The 21,738-nt window shown below is 48.2% G+C and overlaps 1 protein-coding gene across 2 annotated transcripts in view; it reads left to right on the top strand.

Moving 5' to 3' along the window:
• Positions 1-21,738, top strand: part of KMT2B (lysine methyltransferase 2B) — a 728,361-nt gene that overhangs the window by 39,713 nt on the left and 666,910 nt on the right. For both annotated transcript variants that reach the window (XM_069201148.1, XM_069201147.1), the window contains exon 3: positions 12,276-16,834. In XM_069201148.1, the coding sequence (XP_069057249.1) occupies positions 12,302-16,834 (4,533 nt within the window). In that variant the 5' untranslated portion in view covers positions 12,276-12,301. The remainder of the gene's footprint in view (positions 1-12,275; positions 16,835-21,738) is intronic.

Below are 21,738 nucleotides of genomic sequence, written 5' to 3'. Positions count from 1 at the left end.
GCCTGGGGGAGGTGTTAGCATCTCCACCCAGTGCAGGCTTTGTTACTGGCCTCAGAGTGACAAAGGCACTCTCCCCATGGGGCCAGCAACATGTCTCTGGTGTGGCAGGCTGCTGGAACTAGTCAGCCTACACAGACAGTCGGTTAAGTTTCAGGGGGCACCTCTAAGGTGCCCTCTGGGGTGTATTTTGCAATAAAATGTACACTGGCATCAGTGTGCATTTATTGTGCTGAGAAGTTTGATACCAAACTTCCCAGTTTTCAGTGTAGCCATTGTGGTGCTGTGGAGTTCGTGTTTGACAGACTCCCAGACCATATACTCTTATGGCTACCCTGCACTTACAATGTCTAAGGTTTTGTTTAGACACTGTAGGGGTACCATGCTCATGCACTGGTACCCTCACCTATGGTATAGTGCACCCTGCCTTAGGGCTGTAAGGCCTGCTAGAGGGGTGTCTTACCTATACTGCATAGGCAGTGAGAGGCTGGCATGGCACCCTGAGGGGAGTGCCATGTCGACTTACTCGTTTTGTCCTCACTAGCACACACAAGCTGGCAAGCAGTGTGTCTTTGCTGAGTGAGAGGTCTCCAGGGTGGCATAAGACATGCTGCAGCCCTTAGAGACCTTCCTTGGCATCAGGGCCCTTGGTACCAGAAGTACCAGTTACAAGGGACTTACCTGGGTGCCAGGGTCTGCCAATTGTGGATACAAAAGTACAGGTTAGGGAAAGAACACTGGTGCTGGGGCCTGGTTAGCAGGCCTCAGCACACTTTCAATTGTAAACATAGCATCAGCAAAGGCAAAAAGTCAGGGGGCAACCGTGCCAAGGAGGCATTTCCTCACACATTTGTCCAAATGTACTCTTGCAGAGACGAATATTTACTAAGTCTTTAGTGGACCGATTGTGTTGCTTCCCTGCAGCAACAGAACTGAGCAGCCCAGGCTGAGCTGTAGTACTTTTTAGGTCAAAGACTACCAGACAGCATAGCTGTCGTGTTGTGAAAAGACTTCTTGTTGGCATTTGGAAGCTTCCCTGGGAGTGCAATCTGTTCATTGCTTACCATTGGCTTTGTGGTTTTTAACACATTTTCTCACTTTCGATTTCACCATCTCTCCTTGTGTTCTTCACAGAAAGGAGGACTCATGGAACAGGCCTTTAAATTTTGTTCATTTATCATTACATTTGCTGTGAGTTCAGTGGAAGAGGTCAAATGTTTACTATCTTCAGAGGAGCTTGGTGTTTGCTTTTGCTTTTCTGACTTCAAAGTGAGAGGGTTTATGTGACAAAAACAATGGACACTCTAGGTCATGCGATATCCACACATCATGTCACTCCACTCTAAAACACCACTCCACTGTATGGCCTCGCACCAGTTTTCAGCATGTTGAACAGCAGCCACACTGGTGTACAAAATGGCTAAAACACATTGGCAAAGCCAATGACTCTACCATAGACAGGACTTATTGGGTTTGCCAATGCTTGTTTGTGTTGCGTACCAGTAGATACTCTAGTTCTTCACAAGTTCTAGTCTCAACCATCCTATTTCACTTCCACTGGTTCAAAGCTTCTATGCACCAAATAATAGTGTGATGAGCTTTTGAACATGCAGCAGGAGGCGGGATTCCTCAAAAGAAAACACCCCTGGGTAAAGTGTAGATGGAGGGTGTAAGGAAATGCCTCCTTGGCATGGTTGCCCCCTGACTTTTTGCCTTTGCTGATGCTATGTTTACAATTGAAAGTGTGCTGAGGCCTGCTAACCAGGCCCCAGCACCAGTGTTCTTTCCCTAACCTGTACTTTTGTATCCACAATTGGCAGACCCTGGCATCCAGATAAGTCCCTTGTAACTGGTACTTCTAGTACCAAGGGCCCTGATGCCAAGGAAGGTCTCTAAGGGCTGCAGCATGTCTTATGCCACCCTGGAGACCTCTCACTCAGCACAGACACACTGCTTGCCAGCTTGTGTGTGCTAGTGAGGACAAAACGAGTAAGTCGACATGGCACTCCCCTCAGGGTGCCATGCCAGCCTCTCACTGCCTATGCAGTATAGGTAAGACACCCCTCTAGCAGGCCTTACAGCCCTAAGGCAGGGTGCACTATACCATAGGTGAGGGTACCAGTGCATGAGCATGGTACCCCTACAGTGTCTAAACAAAACCTTAGACATTGTAAGTGCAGGGTAGCATAAGAGTATATGGTCTGGGAGTCTGTCAAACACGAACTCCACAGCACCATAATGGCTACACTGACAACTGGGAAGTTTGGTATCAAACTTCTCAGCACAATAAATGCACACTGATGCCAGTGTACATTTTATTGTAAAATACACCACAGAGGGCACCTTAGAGGTGCCCCCTGAAACTTAACCGACTATCTGTGTAGGCTGACTAGTTTTAGCAGCCTGCCACAAACCGAGACATGTTGCTGGCCCCATGGGGAGAGTGCCTTTGTCACTCTGAGGCCAGTAACAAAGCCTGCACTGGGTGGAGATGCTAACACCTCCCCCAGGCAGGAATTGTCACACCTGGCGGTGAGCCTCAAAGGCTCACCTCCTTTGTGCCAACCCAGCAGGACACTCCAGCTAGTGGAGTTGCCCGCCCCCTCCGGCCAGGCCCCACTTTTGGCGGCAAGGCCGGAGAAAATAATGAGAAAAACAAGGAGGAGTCACTGGCCAGTCAGGACAGCCCCTAAGGTGTCCTGAGCTGAAGTGACTCTAACTTTTAGAAATCCTCCATCTTGCAGATGGAGGATTCCCCCAATAGGGTTAGGATTGTGACCCCCTCCCCTTGGGAGGAGGCACAAAGAGGGTGTACCCACCCTCAGGGCTAGTAGCCATTGGCTACTAACCCCCCAGACCTAAACACGCCCTTAAATTTAGTATTTAAGGGCTACCCTGAACCCTATAAAATTAGATTCCTGCAACTACAAGAAGAAGGACTGCCTAGCTGAAAACCCCTGCAGAGGAAGACCAGAAGACGACAACTGCCTTGGCTCCAGAAACTCACCGGCCTGTCTCCTGCCTTCCAAAGATCCTGCTCCAGCGACGCCTTCCAAAGGGACCAGCGACCTCGACATCCTCTGAGGACTGCCCCTGCTTCGAAAAGACCAGAAACTCCCGAGGACAGCGGACCTGCTCCAAGAAAAGCTGCAACTTTGTTTCCAGCAGCTTTAAAGAACCCTGCAAGCTCCCCGCAAGAAGCGTGAGACTTGCAACACTGCACCCGGCGACCCCGACTCGGCTGGTGGAGATCCAACACCTCAGGAGGGACCCCAGGACTACTCTGATACTGTGAGTACCAAAACCTGTCCCCCCTGAGCCCCCACAGCGCCGCCTGCAGAGGGAATCCCGAGGCTTCCCCTGACCGCGACTCTTTGAATCCTAAGTCCCGACACCTGGGAGAGACCCTGCACCCGCAGCCCCCAGGACCTGAAGGACCGGACTTTCACTGGAGGAGTGACCCCCAGGAGTCCCTCTCCCTTGATCAAGTGGAGGTTTCCCCGAGGGACCCCCCCCTTGCCTGCCTGCAGCGCTGAAGAGATCCCGAGATCTCTCATAGACTAACATTGCGAACCCGACGCTTGTTTCTACACTGCACCCGGCCGCCCCCGCGCCGCTGAGGGTGAAATTTCTGTGTGGGCTTGTGTCCCCCCCGGTGCCCTACAAAACCCCCCTGGTCTGCCCTCCGAAGACGCGGGTACTTACCTGCAAGCAGACCGGAACCGGGGCACCCCCTTCTCTCCATTCTAGCCTATGTGTTTTGGGCACCACTTTGAACTCTGCACCTGACCGGCCCTGAGCTGCTGGTGTGGTGACTTTGGGGTTGCTCTGAACCCCCAACGGTGGGCTACCTTGGACCAAGAACTAAGCCCTGTAAGTGTCTTACTTACCTGGTTAACCTAACAAATACTTACCTCCCCTAGGAACTGTGAAAATTGCACTAAGTGTCCACTTTTAAAACAGCTATTTGTGAATAACTTGAAAAGTATACATGCAATTTTGATGATTTGAAGTTCCTAAAGTACTTACCTGCAATACCTTTCGAATGAGATATTACATGTAGAATTTGAACCTGTGGTTCTTAAAATAAACTAAGAAAAGATATTTTTCTATATAAAAACCTATTGGCTGGATTTGTCTCTGAGTGTGTGTACCTCATTTATTGTCTATGTGTATGTACAACAAATGCTTAACACTACTCCTTGGATAAGCCTACTGCTCGACCACACTACCACAAAATAGAGCATTAGTATTATCTATTTTTACCACTATTTTACCTCTAAGGGGAACCCTTGGACTCTGTGCATGCTATCCCTTACTTTGAAATAGCACATACAGAGCCAACTTCCTACATTGGTGGATCAGCGGTGGGGTACAAGACTTTGCTTTTGCTGGACTACTCAGCCAATACCTGATCACACGACAAATTCCAAAATTGTCATTAGAAATTGATTTTTGCAATTTGAAAAGTTTTCTAAATTCTTGAAAGACCTGCTAGGGCCTTGTGTTAGATCCTGTTTAGCATTTCTTTTAGAGTTTAAAAGTTTGTAAAAGTTTGAATTAGATTCTAGAACCAGTTGTAGATTCTTAAAAAGTATTCCAACTTTTAGAAGCAAAATGTCTAGCACAGATGTGACTGTGGTGGAACTCGACACCACACCTTACCTCCATCTTAAGATGAGGGAGCTAAGGTCACTCTGTAAAATAAAGAAAATAACAATGGGCCCCAAACCTACCAAAATACAGCTCCAGGAGCTTTTGGCAGAGTTTGAAAAGGCCAACCCCTCTGAGGGTGGCAACTCAGAGGAAGAGGATAGTGACTTGGAGGAAAATTCCCCCCTACCAGTCCTATCTAGGGAGGACAGGGTCCCTCAAACCCTGACTCCTAAAATAATAGTCAGAGATGCTGGTTCCCTCACAGGAGAGACCAACACCTCTGAAATCACTGAGGATAGCCCCAGTGAAGAGGACATCCAGTTAGCCAGGATGGCCAAAAGATTGGCTTTGGAAAGACAGATCCTAGCCATAGAGAGGGAAAGACAAGAGATGGGCCTAGGACCCATCAATGGTGGCAGCAACATAAATAGGGTCAGAGATTCTCCTGACATGTTGAAAATCCCTAAAGGGATTGTAACTAAATATGAAGATGGTGATGACATCACCAAATGGTTCACAGCTTTTGAGAGGGCTTGTGTAACCAGAAAAGTGAACAGATCTCACTGGGGTGCTCTCCTTTGGGAAATGTTCACAGGAAAGTGTAGGGATAGACTCCTCACACTCTCTGGACAAGATGCAGAATCTTATGACCTCATGAAGGGTACCCTGATTGAGGGCTTTGGATTCTCCACTGAGGAGTATAGGATTAGATTCAGGGGGGCTCAAAAATCCTCGAGCCAGACCTGGGTTGACTTTGTAGACTACTCAGTGAAAACACTAGATGGTTGGATTCAAGGCAGTGGTGTAAGTAATTATGATGGGCTGTACAATTTATTTGTGAAAGAACACCTGTTAAGTAATTGTTTCAATGATAAACTGCATCAGCATCTGGTAGACCTAGGACCAATTTCTCCCCAAGAATTGGGAAAGAAGGCGGACCATTGGGTCAAGACAAGGGTGTCCAAGACTTCAACAGGGGGTGACCAAAAGAAAGGGGTCACAAAGACTCCCCAGGGGAAGGGTGATGAGACAACCAAAACTAAAAATAGTAAAGAGTCTTCTACAGGCCCCCAAAAACCTGCTCAGGAGGGTGGGCCCAGAGCCTCTTCACAAAACAATGGGTACAAGGGTAAAAACTTTGATCCCAAAAAGGCCTGGTGTCATAGCTGTAAACAGCATGGACACCAAACTGGAGACAAGGCCTGTCCCAAGAAAGGTTCCACTCCAAACTCCCATCCAGGTAACACTGGTATGGCTAGTCTCCAAGTGGGATCAACAGTGTGCCCAGAGCAAATCAGGGTCCACACTGAAGCTACTCTAGTTTCTGAGGGTGGGGTGGATTTAGCCACACTAGCTGTCTGGCCGCCTAACATGCAAAAATACAGACAGCAACTCTTAATTAATGGGACTAGAATAGAGGGCCTGAGGGATACAGGTGCCAGTGTCACCATGGTGACAGAGAAACTGGTTTCCCCTGGCCAATACCTGACTGGAAAAACTTACACAGTCACCAACGCTGACAATCAGAGAAAAGTACATCCCATGGCAATGGTTACTTTAGAATGGGGAGGGGTCAATGGCCTGAAACAGGTGGTGGTCTCCTCAAATATCCCAGTGGACTGTCTGCTTGGAAATGACCTGGAGTCCTCAGCATGGGCTGAGGTAGAACTAAAAACCCATGCAGCAATGCTGGGTATCCCTGAACTGGTGTGTGTGAAAACAAGAGCACAGTGCAAGGCACAGGGTGAACAAGTAGAGCTGGAGTCTGGAAGAATGGCCCAGCCTACCAAGAGAACAGGAAAGTCAGTTGGGAAACCAACTGCAACACAGCAAAAGAAAGGGAACCTCTCTTCTCAGGAAGAAGTTCTGCCCTCTGAGGGAACTGAGCCTTTGGAGCTTGAACCTTATCAGGTTGAGCTCTTAGGCCCTGGGGGACCCTCAAGGGAGAAGCTGTGTAAGGGACAAGAAACCTGTCCCTCTCTTGAAGGCCTTAGGCAGCAAGCTGCTGAAGAGTCCAAAGGCAAGAAAAATGGAACACATAGGGTCTATTGGGAAGATGGACTCCTGTACACTGAGGCCAGAGACCCCAAACCTGGTGCCACTAGGAGAGTGGTAGTGCCTCAGCTGTTCAGGAAGTTCATCCTAACATTGGCCCATGACATTCCCCTTGCTGGACATTTGGGACAAACCAAGACGTGGGAGAGGTTAGTCAACCACTTCTACTGGCCCAATATGTCCAACATGGTTAAGGAGTTTTGCCTCTCCTGCCCCACCTGTCAAGCCAGTGGTAAGACAGGTGGGCACCCAAAGGCCCCCCTCATTCCACTTCCAGTGGTGGGGGGGTTCCCTTTGAAAGAGTGGGTGTGGACATAGTTGGTCCACTGGAACCTCCCACAGCCTCAGGAAATATGTATATCCTGGTAGTAGTGGATCATGCTACCAGGTATCCTGAAGCTATTCCCCTTAGGTCGACTACTGCCCCTGCAGTAGCCAAGGCCCTCATTGGTATCTTTACCAGAGTGGGTTTCCCTAAGGAGGTGGTGTCTGACAGAGGTACCAACTTCATGTCAGCATACCTAAAGCACATGTGGAATGAGTGTGGAGTGACTTATAAATTCACTACACCATACCATCCACAAACTAATGGCTTGGTTGAGAGATTCAACAAGACATTAAAAGGCATGATCATGGGGCTTCCAGAAAAGCTCAAAAGGAGATGGGATGTCCTCTTGCCATGTCTGCTTTTCGCTTACAGAGAGGTGCCACAGAAGGGAGTAGGATTCTCACCCTTTGAACTTCTGTTTGGTCATCCTGTAAGGGGACCACTTGCCCTTGTTAAAGAAGGCTGGGAGAGACCTCTCCATGAGCCTAAACAGGACATAGTGGACTATGTACTTGGCCTTCGCTCTAGAATGGCAGAGTACATGGAAAAGGCAACCAAAAACCTTGAGGCCAGCCAACAGCTCCAGAAGTTTTGGTATGACCAAAAGGCTGCACTGGTTGAGTTCCAACCAGGGCAGAAAGTCTGGGTTCTGGAGCCTGTGGCTCCCAGGGCACTCCAGGACAAATGGAGTGGCCCTTACCCGGTACTAGAAAGGAAGAGTCAGGTCACCTACCTGGTGGACCTGGGCACAAGCAGGAGCCCCAAGAGGGTGATCCATGTGAACCGCCTTAAGCTCTTCCATGACAGGGCTGATGTGAATCTGTTGATGGTAACAGATGAGGATCAGGAGGCAGAGAGTGAACCTCTCCCTGATCTTCTGTCATCAGACCCAAAAGATGGCACAGTAGATGGAGTGATCTACTCAGACACCCTCTCTGGCCAACAGCAAGCTGATTGTAGGAGAGTCCTACAACAGTTTCCTGAACTCTTCTCCTTAACCCCTGGTCAGACACACCTGTGTACCCATGATGTGGACACAGGAGACAGCATGCCTGTCAAGAACAAAATCTTTAGACAGTCTGACCATGTTAAGGAAAGCATCAAGGTGGAAGTCCACAAGATGCTGGAATTGGGAGTAATTGAGCGCTCTGACAGCCCCTGGGCTAGCCCAGTGGTCTTAGTCCCCAAACCTCACACCAAAGATGGAAAGAAAGAGATGAGGTTTTGTGTGGACTACAGAGGGCTCAATTCTGTCACCAAGGCAGATGCCCATCCAATTCCAAGAGCTGATGAGCTCATTGATAAATTAGGTGCTGCCAAATTTCTAAGTACCTTTGACTTGACAGCAGGGTACTGGCAAATAAGGATGGCACCTGGAGCAAAAGAAAAGACAGCATTCTCCACACCTGATGGGCATTATCAGTTTACTGTTATGCCCTTTGGTTTAAAGAATGCCCCTGCCACCTTCCAAAGGTTGGTGAATCAAGTCCTTGCTGGCTTGGAGTCCTTTAGCACAGCTTATCTTGATGATATTGCTGTCTTTAGCTCCACCTGGCAGGATCACCTGGTCCACCTGAAGAAGGTTTTGAAGGCTCTGCAATCTGCAGGCCTCTCTATCAAGGCATCCAAATGCCAGATAGGGCAGGGAACTGTGGTTTACTTGGGCCACCTTGTAGGTGGAGGCCAAGTTCAGCCACTCCAACCCAAGATCCAGACTATTCTGGACTGGGTAGCTCCAAAAACCCAGACTCAAGTCAGGGCATTCCTTGGCTTGACTGGGTATTACAGGAGGTTTGTGAAGGGATATGGATCCATTGTGACAGCCCTCACTGAACTCACCTCCAAGAAAATGCCCAAGAAAGTGAACTGGACTGTGGAATGCCAACAGGCCTTTGACACCCTGAAACAGGCAATGTGCTCAGCACCAGTTCTAAAAGCTCCAGATTATTCTAAGCAGTTCATTGTGCAGACTGATGCCTCTGAACATGGGATAGGGGCAGTTTTGTCCCAAACAAATGATGATGGCCTTGACCAGCCTGTTGCTTTCATTAGCAGGAGGTTACTCCCCAGGGAGCAGCGTTGGAGTGCCATTGAGAGGGAGGCCTTTGCTGTGGTTTGGTCCCTGAAGAAGCTGAGACCATACCTCTTTGGGACTCACTTCCTAGTTCAAACTGACCACAGACCTCTCAAATGGCTGATGCAAATGAAAGGTGAAAATCCTAAACTGTTGAGGTGGTCCATCTCCCTACAGGGAATGGACTTTATAGTGGAACACAGACCTGGGACTGCCCATGCCAATGCAGATGGCCTTTCCAGTTTCTTCCACTTAGAAAATGAAGACTCTCTTGGGAAAGGTTAGTCTCATCCTCTTTCGTTTGGGGGGGGGGTTGTGTAAGGAAATGCCTCCTTGGCATGGTTGCCCCCTGACTTTTTGCCTTTGCTGATGCTATGTTTACAATTGAAAGTGTGCTGAGGCCTGCTAACCAGGCCCCAGCACCAGTGTTCTTTCCCTAACCTGTACTTTTGTATCCACAATTGGCAGACCCTGGCATCCAGATAAGTCCCTTGTAACTGGTACTTCTAGTACCAAGGGCCCTGATGCCAAGGAAGGTCTCTAAGGGCTGCAGCATGTCTTATGCCACCCTGGAGACCTCTCACTCAGCACAGGCACACTGCTTGCCAGCTTGTGTGTGCTAGTGAGGACAAAACGAGTAAGTCGACATGGCACTCCCCTCAGGGTGCCATGCCAGCCTCTCACTGCCTATGCAGTATAGGTAAGACACCCCTCTAGCAGGCCTTACAGCCCTAAGGCAGGGTGCACTATACCATAGGTGAGGGTACCAGTGCATGAGCATGGTACCCCTACAGTGTCTAAACAAAACCTTAGACATTGTAAGTGCAGGGTAGCCATAAGAGTATATGGTCTGGGAGTCTGTCAAACACGAACTCCACAGCACCATAATGGCTACACTGAAAACTGGGAAGTTTGGTATCAAACTTCTCAGCACAATAAATGCACACTGATGCCAGTGTACATTTTATTGTAAAATACACCACAGAGGGCACCTTAGAGGTGCCCCCTGAAACTTAACCGACTATCTGTGTAGGCTGACTAGTTTTAGCAGCCTGCCACAAACCGAGACATGTTGCTGGCCCCATGGGGAGAGTGCCTTTGTCACTCTGAGGCCAGTAACAAAGCCTGCACTGGGTGGAGATGCTAACACCTCCCCCAGGCAGGAATTGTCACACCTGGCGGTGAGCCTCAAAGGCTCACCTCCTTTGTGCCAACCCAGCAGGACACTCCAGCTAGTGGAGTTGCCCGCCCCCTCCGGCCAGGCCCCACTTTTGGCGGCAAGGCCGGAGAAAATAATGAGAAAAACAAGGAGGAGTCACTGGCCAGTCAGGACAGCCCCTAAGGTGTCCTGAGCTGAGGTGACTAACTTTTAGAAATCCTCCATCTTGCAGATGGAGGATTCCCCCAATAGGGTTAGGATTGTGACCCCCTCCCCTTGGGAGGAGGCACAAAGAGGGTGTACCCACCCTCAGGGCTAGTAGCCATTGGCTACTAACCCCCCAGACCTAAACACGCCCTTAAATTTAGTATTTAAGGGCTACCCTGAACCCTAGAAAATTAGATTCCTGCAACTACAAGAAGAAGGACTGCCTAGCTGAAAACCCCTGCAGAGGAAGACCAGAAGACGACAACTGCCTTGGCTCCAGAAACTCACCGGCCTGTCTCCTGCCTTCCAAAGATCCTGCTCCAGCGACGCCTTCCAAAGGGACCAGCGACCTCAACATCCTCTGAGGACTGCCCCTGCTTCGAAAAGACAAGAAACTCCCGAGGACAGCGGACCTGCTCCAAGAAAAGCTGCAACTTTGTTTCCAGCAGCTTTAAAGAACCCTGCAAGCTCCCCGCAAGAAGCGTGCGACTTGCAACACTGCACCCGGCGACCCCGACTCGGCTGGTGGAGATCCAACACCTCAGGAGGGACCCCAGGACTACTCTGATACTGTGAGTACCAAAACCTGTCCCCCCTGAGCCCCCACAGCGCCGCCTGCAGAGGGAATCCCGAGGCTTCCCCTGACCGCGACTCTTTGAATCCTAAGTCCCGACACCTGGGAGAGACCCTGCACCCGCAGCCCCCAGGACCTGAAGGACCGGACTTTCACTGGAGGAGTGACCCCCAGGAGTCCCTCTCCCTTGATCAAGTGGAGGTTTCCCCGAGGAACCCCCCCCTTTCCTGCCTGCAGCGCTGAAGAGATCCCGAGATCTCTCATAGACTAACATTGCGAACCCGACGCTTGTTTCTACACTGCACCCGGCCGCCCCCGCGCCGCTGAGGGTGAAATTTCTGTGTGGGCTTGTGTCCCCCCCGGTGCCCTACAAAACCCCCCTGGTCTGCCCTCCGAAGACGCGGGTACTTACCTGCAAGCAGACCGGAACCGGGGCACCCCCTTCTCTCCATTCTAGCCTATGTGTTTTGGGCACCACTTTGAACTCTGCACCTGACCGGCCCTGAGCTGCTGGTGTGGTGACTTTGGGGTTGCTCTGAACCCCCAACGGTGGGCTACCTTGGACCAAGAACTAAGCCCTGTAAGTGTCTTACTTACCTGGTTAACCTAACAAATACTTACCTCCCCTAGGAACTGTGAAAATTGCACTAAGTGTCCACTTTTAAAACAGCTATTTGTGAATAACTTGAAAAGTATACATGCAATTTTGATGATTTGAAGTTCCTAAAGTACTTACCTGCAATACCTTTCGAATGAGATATTACATGTAGAATTTGAACCTGTGGTTCTTAAAATAAACTAAGAAAATATATTTTTCTATATAAAAACCTATTGGCTGGATTTGTCTCTGAGTGTGTGTACCTCATTTATTGTCTATGTGTATGTACAACAAATGCTTAACACTACTCCTTGGATAAGCCTACTGCTCGACCACACTACCACAAAATAGAGCATTAGTATTATCTATTTTTACCACTATTTTACCTCTAAGGGGAACCCTTGGACTCTGTGCATGCTATCCCTTACTTTGAAATAGCACATACAGAGCCAACTTCCTACAGAGGGTGTTCCAAACTCATTGTATAAACACATGCCGGATAGTCATTGTGATGCTCTTTTGCTTTGTCAAGCTGCTTTTATGTTTGTCCACAAGACCACAGTAATTTGATTTCGTTTGTTTTTCCTCTTGAACATTTTTGGCTAAAAAATGTCTTTTGTGTTGTAGGTGGAAGACTGCACGCACATACGAATATGACTAAATGGTCGGTGATGGTGAAGGACGAGCAACCTCTGCTACATACTAATGCCAGAGAACCGCAGGCACGGACAAAGGCCAAGGAACCGCAGGCACGGGCAAAGGCCAGAGAAATGTCAGCACAGGCAGAAACTAGTGAAGTGCAGGAGAAGAGTGCAGTACCACAGACATACCTGCAAAGCAACAAGCATTTATTGAAAAGGGCCAGAACCCGGCCACGTCTGCCCTCAAAGGAAGAAACACTAGGCCCTCCTCCACAGAAGCCCCCATGGAAGGAAGAATCGTCCAATGATTCCTTATTGGCTTCAGTGTCTGTGAATGTCAAAGCTTTTCCACTAGCAGGATCTGCAGAACATCTGCCCCTTGCCGAGACCAAGCTGGACTGCAAGCTAGAGCACCCATTGCCTTCAGTTGTTGCCAACACGACTCGACGGAAAAGGCAACGGAGTGAATCCAAAACTGGAAGCGTCATTGAGATTCCTCAGCCCAAAGGAAGAACTCCTAGCTCCAGGAGGGGTGCAGCTCATCGCTCTCCTCAGGTCATTGTACAAACAACCTCTGAGAACAACAGTGGTAATTCCATCTCCACTGCAGTGGACTGCAGTCCGATCACAGTCACTCCTGAACATAGCCCAGTTCCCAGGAGGAAAAAAATGGAGCCCCCAAAACGAGTTCAGTCAAAGGCGAGCAGGGGTAACCATCGTAGAGCAAGAAAGGAGGCCAAATGTCCGAACAATCCTCCAGTGGTTCTAAAGTTTGTGTCCAAAGCCAAAATGATGAAACCTTACCCACTTGTAAAGGAGTGCCGTGTAGTACTGAGAGCACCATTGCCTTCCATTGGTATAACAGGAATAAAGAGGAAGGTGTCACAGGATGAATATTTCCTCCATGATAGTGATCGCATTACCAGTGCTCAAGGATCCACAGTGAACACTGAAGGCATGGCACGATCTGAGCCACCTGTTAAGGAAAAAACGAGCCTAAATGAAACAAACATTTCTCCCGCCGAGTTGATCCATACAGAGAAACAGCCCATAGGCCAAACGATTAAACCTGAAAGTCCCTTGCAGAAGAAGGAGGAGGGAGCTTCTCCTGGAGCATCGCCACTTTTGGATGTGCCACAAGAAGCAGAAGAGCCAGCCATCTCGCTTGCTGAACAGCCTTTTTGTGCAGAGCCACAGGACTCCTTAGCTGGATTGCTCGGGGAGTCAGCTACCGAAACTCTCCCCGCGTCTCTTGAAACAAGACTTTTGCTGCGGAGGAGCAGCAGGGGCCGTCATCCTCCTTCACCACTAGAGACTGAAATGGCTACTTTAGTAGAGAAGCAGGCTCCTGTGGCCTCTCAAACCCCAGAGAAAATACAGGCTGTGAAGGCCAGCCTCCTTAAGAAAATACGTAAATTTATTATGCCCATTGTGAGTGCTAGATCCTCTCGTGTCATCAAGCCTCCACGGAGGTTTAGGGATGATGAACAGTGTACAACAAAGAAGTCCCCTCCAAAGGCCTCTCCTGATAGTGCTGCTTTAGATCCTAAAGCCGCAGGTAGCACATGTTCTCCCAGCCTGGATGAAACGTTAGTGGATGTTGAAGACTATGCTGAGAACCAAGAAGTGGTGGAAAGAGGGAATGAAATGCTTTCCCATGTCAAAGATGAATGCAGCACAAAGCCAGAAGTAGTTTTGAAACCTGATGCAATTTTAGATGATGAGCCTCTTCAGGCTTTGGCTGCGTCACCATATTCTGATAATACCCAGGATTTGACACTAAAAAACCCATGTACTTATGTTGATGAAGAGCAGCTACCTGTACCACTTGCGTCAGATCATTCTCCAGACTTAACAGAGCTGTCCAGTTCTGTTAATGCACATGAAATGATACCAGAGTCTCTCATTTCAGATGACACACGTGATTTGACACTTAGGTCCTCTATGTCCAATGAAGTTCAGCTGCCACTTGCATTGCCTAGTATGGATAATCAACAGTTGACAGCTGTGTGTTTTAATGCTGATGATATGCAAGCTTTGACACCGGGCTCATCCCATACTAATAGCGAACAGATTGTGTCTTGTGTGTCACCTAGCATTGAAAACACGCAGTGCTTGTCACTTAAACTTATATCCCCTAATGCAGATGACAAATCTGGTCTTGCACCTGCATCTTCCAGTACAGATAAGTTTAATTACTCAGCCCTAGAGTCAGTCCACATTCCTAAAACAGAGGGCTTGACTATTGTGTTGCCCAGTTCTGATAACGAACAGAGCTTGCCATGGGAACCGGGCAATTTAGATAATCGGAGCTTGATACCTGTGGCATGTGTTTCTGAAAATGCCCAAAACTCACCACCTTTGTCTTCAGGTTCAGATCCTGTAAGCACACAGGACTCCACACCCTTGTTGATCAGTGCAGATGACAAACTGGGTTTAGCACAGGAGTCATCCCTTTCAGTACCTGGTCGTAAAATTACTTTGGGACAATTAGTTCCTGATGACAGACGGAGCTTGGAAACTGTGTTACCCAATTCTGATAATCTGCCTGGGACGTCTGTGTTAACTATTTCTGATGGCATGCGGTCTATACCACATGTGTCACCTAGTCCTGATAACATGCAGGTCTTGACATCCATGACAGCCAGTTCTGATAATTTTCAGGCTTTGGCACCCTTATCACCTACTTCTAATACTGTTCTAGGAACAATAAATTTTCCTTCTATTACAGACAACACCTGGAGCTCTGCAACAGTGTCACCTGAATTAGTAAACCAACATGACCGAACACCTATCTGTTCCCTTCCTGAGCCCACACAGGGCTTGCCCCCTTTCTCGCTTGGGTCTGAGAACATACAGTTTTTAACACCTCTGTCATTGAGTTCTGAAAGCAAAATAAATGCCTCACAAATATCAGTTGTCTCCCCTCAGGGCTTGACCACTGGGTCCCCTACTTTTAATACCACACTGGGAATGGGACCTTCATTGCCCAGCTCTGATTTACCAACGTTGTCACTAGTGTCACCCACATCTGATAACACACAGTGCTTGATGCCAGAGTTGTCCAGTTACAATAACAGACTTTGTTTGACTCCAGCTTCTCCTGTGTCATCTTCATTTAAGATGGATACCGTAGAGACAATTGCACCAGAATCATTGATGGAAGATAAAACACATGGGCTGGTATCAGTTTTCTCCACATCTGAAACTACGCAAGGGGTGGTACAGAATTGTCCTGCACTAGAATCCACAGAAGGACTTGTATCCGCAATGTCTGAGAATATTCATACTTCCTCCCAGTTCATGGCGTCAATGCCTTCAACCCTTCCAGAGAAGCGGAAAACAATTCTGAGACAGCCGACCTTCAGATGGAATTCTCCAGGCAGCATAAACTCTGATCCCAGCCCCCCTGTCACACAGACCAATGAGAGTAATAAATCAAAAACCATATTGAAGTTCCCTCCAGTTTCAGTAGAGGAAGCTCAGTATCCATCTCTAACACCGCAGTTCTCACAGCCTGATGTCAGCCAGCATGATTTCCCAAGGTCCCCAGTGCCCCAAATGACACAATCCTTTGTGGCACCACCTGTGGTGTCGGAGCCCTCAATTCAGTTGCCCACACGGTCACTGGCTGTATTGCCATCCTTGCCACTACTGACGGAGGTTGCTGGTGCACCCTCTGCAGTTACACAGTCATCTGTTCTGAAACAAGATTCTGTGGCACTACCTGCAGCACCACAGTCCCAAGTGGTGACACAGGCACCATTGAAGCAACCCTCATTGACTATGTCGACACAGCCAAAGAGTGCACTAGTAGCCCCAGGGAAGTCCGACTCTTCCAAGAGGCCACCATTGCTACGAGCCCCACAGTTTACACCTAGTGAAGCTCATTTGAAGATCTACGAATCTGTCTCCATCGCTCCACAGAGGTTTGAATCAAAACAAACCCTTGATTCAAGCACTTTCTCTGCTTCCTCCTTTGCCCTACGTCATCGCAGGGCAGAGCCCAAGTCTGGTTCTGCTCATTATCTTGAGGGTGGAGAGTCTGAACACCGGAAAGATTCTGCTTTGGTGACTGTGCAAGATCAGTCATGTCACCTTCCTTCTGACCTAGTAGGGACGTTTGTTGGCAAACCACAGACTGTAGCAAGAACTAACCACCTATCCTTGCCTCTCTTTGCTGGAAATACACTGGATAATGAGGTAGCTACTGACCCAGGTCTTATTAAAATTCAAGCAATGGACTGTCCTGGAGTGATAAGGAAAGTGGCTCTGCGAAGGGGAGTCTCTTCTGCTAACTCTGTGCCAGGCAAGCTTACACATCCTGGGAAGAATTCAACACCTAGTTCGTCAGAAGATAGCTCTGATTTTGACGAAGCGATGAGCCCTGCATCTCTTCTGGATCTGAGCCCAGACAGTGATGAAGAAACTGCTTTGGCCACTCCACTCTCCAGTATGGATGAGAAAATGATAAACATTTTAAAGACTGCTCAAGCTCAACTTTCCCAAATTGATAAACGCAGTTTACGGAAGCTGGTATCTCCGGTGAGGGCTATTTATCTACCTTTCTCACTGTCTGTGTCTTTCTCCTCTCTTTGCAAATGCAGTGCATCAGGGTTCCTTAATGTATTCTTTTTTCATAGCTGCTTTGTCCTCTTTTGAGCAGATGCAATAAACAGGTTTTCTTTTTAATGCTTGCTTTCACTGTAACCTGCCATGTCACCTCAGTGAATTTCAGATAGAACTAAATCATTAAAATGTCATTCAAAGCTTTATTTGAAATTAAGTATAAGGTGAGGGTATATGTCTGCGCAATTTGAGCTGGTGGTTGTAGGTGGGGACCACCAGCACTCAGTTGTGGGGGGACCGATGTTTGTTTATTTCACATCAAACTCTGACCCTGACAGAAAAAAAAACACAAAAGGGGGCAAGAAATAGAAGGCCAGAAAAATTATGACTGGAATAATGCATGTATGAAATAGAACCTGCTAGGGTGAGACAAAGGGGCAGGGAGCACATGGTAGTGAATTAAAAAGTCATGAGGTGGAATCAACAGTATGCAACCTTAATATTTGGCACCCCAACCTTAGAGTGTGTTTCTAAGCAAAAGTTTGGGCTCGGCTCTTGTCCTTCTACAACTTAAGCACTGGGTAAAAATCAAAGTTGTTAGCAGCTGACTTGAGTTTAGGGATAATTAGGGAATGGGGATAAAGTTAGGTTAAGAGTAAAGTTTTTTAGTTTTGGCGAGGGTTACATTTGTTTTAGAATAATATGAAGCATTATATTTAAGGCTGGGAACAGAATAGGTGGTATGTTGGGATCAAAGTGTCAGTTGGCATAGTGGCTGAGGTTCTATGTGAAAGTAATCATTAGTCAAATAGTTCGGGTTTGAGCCAGACCTATGTGTATAGCGTGTCTTTCCACCTCCCCCCAAGCACTTCAAGAAGAAACATTCTAGGAAAGGGTACAAAAAAGTCCACACACTGGTGGTTGGGGCGAAATAGAAAGCAAATGTTTTTTGACTGTGGTTTTCCAACTAGATATTTTTTGTCATTGAAATGACTTTTTTTCAAAGAGTAGCAAAGTCTGACTATTTTAAATTAATTGTTTTAATTGGACTTTAACATGAATTCAATACATGCTATACAACGTTCAGAGAGCTCTCCTTTCTCATATGCACTCACCCTGTTTTTGCAGTCTCACCCAGGGTTTATTATTTTTTTTTAATTTTTATTTTTTGTTTTTTACCCACCCCACTCTTACTGTGACTTCTTTTTTAGTCAAGTATGTCTTGGAGGCTTGTCTAGCTCCCCATTTTCCTATATGTTGTTGCTTCTTGTGCTGTCATTCTTATTTTGCAAAAATCAGTTTCTGAACGCCCTTCTCTCTAGTCTGTCCCATCTGTGCTTTCCATCTTTGAGTTTATTCCAGAACCAGTATTTGCTGCCTCTTTTTCCAGTTTTTCACTTATCTTTTTCCTTTACCAAAGTGACCTTCTTGGGACCCGATGTCTCTTTCTCCTTTTTTCATTTGTACATGCCCTGTTTTTATTGGGGCAAGTGTCGGGGTAGTTCTGGCTCCCAATTTTCCAATCTGTGCTGCCACGCTTGTATCAAGAGCTTGTGTGAGCCATGACCTGGTACCTCTTATTCGCTGACTTGTTTCTCGGGGTCTGTCTGGTTTAATCCCAGTGTTTTTAGGGTTGAGCCTGTGACAACACATGAATATGTGCTCTTGCTAGCAAGACTCTATTGTATACACTATAGGGCTTGTAATCTGGCCGCTGCTTAACATTGTTAAGAGTCTGTGTCACTCTGCTTTGCTGCATCCTAAATGGCCAGCAAAGGCCATGTCACTTCCGTTCTCTCTCTGGTGCAGGGACCAAGCACAGATTGATTACATTTAATTGGTGTCCGTTCGCTGATCATGCCTTGATTGAAGTGCTATTTATTTTTTACCCATTTTCCTGCTTTTCCCTTCCACCACTTCTCCATGTAGCTGTCCCCTTCGTCCCCAACCTTCTGTTCTTGCTTACTTATACCAGTCCATCCATGCTTGCTCGTCCCACTCTTTCACATGAAAATAAAACTCACTATGACGTGGTGCCAGCACTGGCTGTGACATAGTGCTTTTTTGATAACTTTAATTTTAGTCATGCTGCTAAACAACATGACTAAAAGGCATTGACACAGTGAATAGCACTTGTTTAGCTCAGACATATTGTCTTTATCAGTGCTTTGTTTTGACCGGGATGACTGAACACAGGTAGAGGCAAGACTTCATTTGTTCCAGTGCAGTATTTGTCTCAAGACAAAAATATTTTATTTAGCACAGAAGATTGTTTGAAATATTTGCATTTAATTCCTGTTAGTTACATGTTTTTTCTTTAAGACAGTACTGTTAATTGAGCCATTCTGTGGCCCTCTGTAGTTTCAAGAGTATAGTCCTGCTTTTGTTTGTGGAACATACTCAGTTTGGGTTCTCTTCGTATGCAGCAATCCCCAATAACACAGCACTCTTTGACAAGGCATAACCGTGTGAAGCAACAACTTCCTAGCACTACTATACAGGTTATATTAAACAATGTGGCACAAGACGCAACGTAAGACGGCATGCCACACAGAGTAGCCCAACAGGAACAACACTGCGCCACAGTCAAGAAATATATATATATATATGTATGTATGTGTGTGTCAATCAATCAATGCATTTATAGAGCGCGCTACTCACCCGAGAGGGTCTCAAGGTGCTAGGGGGGGGAAGGGGAGGGGGGGGGGGTTACTGCTGCTTGAAAAGCCATGTCTTGAGGAGCTTCCTGAAGGCGAGATGGTCCTGGGTAGTTCTTAGGTGTGCGGGGAGGGAGTTCCATGCTTTGGCTGCCAGGTAGGTGAATGATCTTCCTCCTGCGGTGGTTCTGCGGATACATGGGACGATGGCGAGGCTGGCTGAGCGAAGCTGATGGGTGGGCGTGTAGAACGAGAGGCGGCTGTTGAGGTATTCAGGGCCCATGTTGTGGAGAGCTTTGTGTATGTGGTTGAGGAGCCTGAAGGTGATCCTCTTGTTGACGGGGAGTGTAAGGAAATGCCTCCTTGGCATGGTTGCCCCCTGACTTTTTGCCTTTGCTGATGCTATGTTTACAATTGAAAGTGTGCTGAGGCCTGCTAACCAGGCCCCAGCACCAGTGTTCTTTCCCTAACCTGTACTTTTGTATCCACAATTGGCAGACCCTGGCATCCAGATAAGTCCCTTGTAACTGGTACTTCTAGTACCAAGGGCCCTGATGCCAAGGAAGGTCTCTAAGGGCTGCAGCATGTCTTATGCCACCCTGGAGACCTCTCACTCAGCACAGACACACTGCTTGCCAGCTTGTGTGTGCTAGTGAGGACAAAACGAGTAAGTCGACATGGCACTCCCCTCAGGGTGCCATGCCAGCCTCTCACTGCCTAAGCAGTATAGGTAAGACACCCCTCTAGCAGGCCTTACAGCCCTAAGGCAGGGTGCACTATACCATAGGTGAGGGTACCAGTGCATGAGCATGGTACCCTACAGTGTCTAAATAAAACCTTAGACATTGTAAGTGCAGGGTAGCCATAAGAGTATATGGTCTGGGAGTCTGTCAAACACGAACTCCACAGCACCATAATGGCTACACTGAAAACTGGGAAGTTTGGTATCAAACTTCTCAGCACAATAAATGCACACTGATGCCAGTGTACATTTTATTGTAAAATACACCACAGAGGGCACCTTAGAGGTGCCCCCTGAAACTTAACCGACTATCTGTGTAGGCTGACTAGTTTTAGCAGCCTGCCACAAACCGAGACATGTTGCTGGCCCCATGGGGAGAGTGCCTTTGTCACTCTGAGGCCAGTAACAAAGCCTGCACTGGGTGGAGATGCTAAACACCTCTCCCAGGCAGGAATTGTCACACCTGGCGGTGAGCCTCAAAGGCTCACCTCCTTTGTGCCAACCCAGCAGGACACTCCAGCTAGTGGAGTTGCCCGCCCCCTCCGGCCAGGCCCCACTTTTGGCGGCAAGGCCGGAGAAAATAATGAGAATAACAAGGAGGAGTCACTGGCCAGTCAGGACAGCCCCTAAGGTGTCCTGAGCTGAGGTGACTCTAACTTTTAGAAATCCTCCATCTTGCAGATGGAGGATTCCCCCAATAGGGTTAGGATTGTGACCCCCTCCCCTTGGGAGGAGGCACAAAGAGGGTGTACCCACCCTCAGGGCTAGTAGCCATTGGCTACTAACCCCCCAGACCTAAACACGCCCTTAAATTTAGTATTTAAGGGCTACCCTGAACCCTAGAAAATTAGATTCCTGCAACTACAAGAAGAAGGACTGCCTAGCTGAAAAACCCCTGCAGAGGAAGACCAGAAGACGACAACTGCCTTGGCTCCAGAAACTCACCGGCCTGTCTCCTGCCTTCCAAAGATCCTGCTCCAGCGACGCCTTCCAAAGGGACCAGCGACCTCGACATCCTCTGAGGACTGCCCCTGCTTCGAAAAGACAAGAAACTCCCGAGGACAGCGGACCTGCTCCAAAGAAAAGCTGCAACTTTGTTTCCAGCAGCTTTAAAGAACCCTGCAAGCTCCCCGCAAAAGGCGTGAGACTTGCAACACTGCACCCGGCGACCCCGACTCGGTTGGTGGCGATCCAACACCTCAGGAGGGACCCCCGGACTACTCTAAGACTGTGAGTACAAAAACCTGTCCCCCCTGAGTCCCCACAGCGCCGCCTGCAGAGGGAATCCCGAGGCTTCCCCTGACCGCGACTCTTTGAAACCAAAGTCCCGACACCTGGGAGAGACCCTGCACCCGCAGCCCCCAGGACCTGAAGGACCGGACTTTCACTGGAGGAGTGACCCCCAGGAGTCCCTCTCCCTTGCCCAAGTGGAGGTTTCCCCGAGGAACCCCCCCCTTGCCTGCCTGCAGCGCTGAAGAGAT

The sequence above is a fragment of the Pleurodeles waltl genome, chromosome 7, assembly GCF_031143425.1.
Source record: "Pleurodeles waltl isolate 20211129_DDA chromosome 7, aPleWal1.hap1.20221129, whole genome shotgun sequence".
Taxonomy (NCBI): Eukaryota; Metazoa; Chordata; class Amphibia; order Caudata; family Salamandridae; genus Pleurodeles; species Pleurodeles waltl.
The sequence above is the reverse complement of the archived record's forward strand: the minus strand, read 5'-3'. Positions and strand labels throughout refer to the sequence as shown.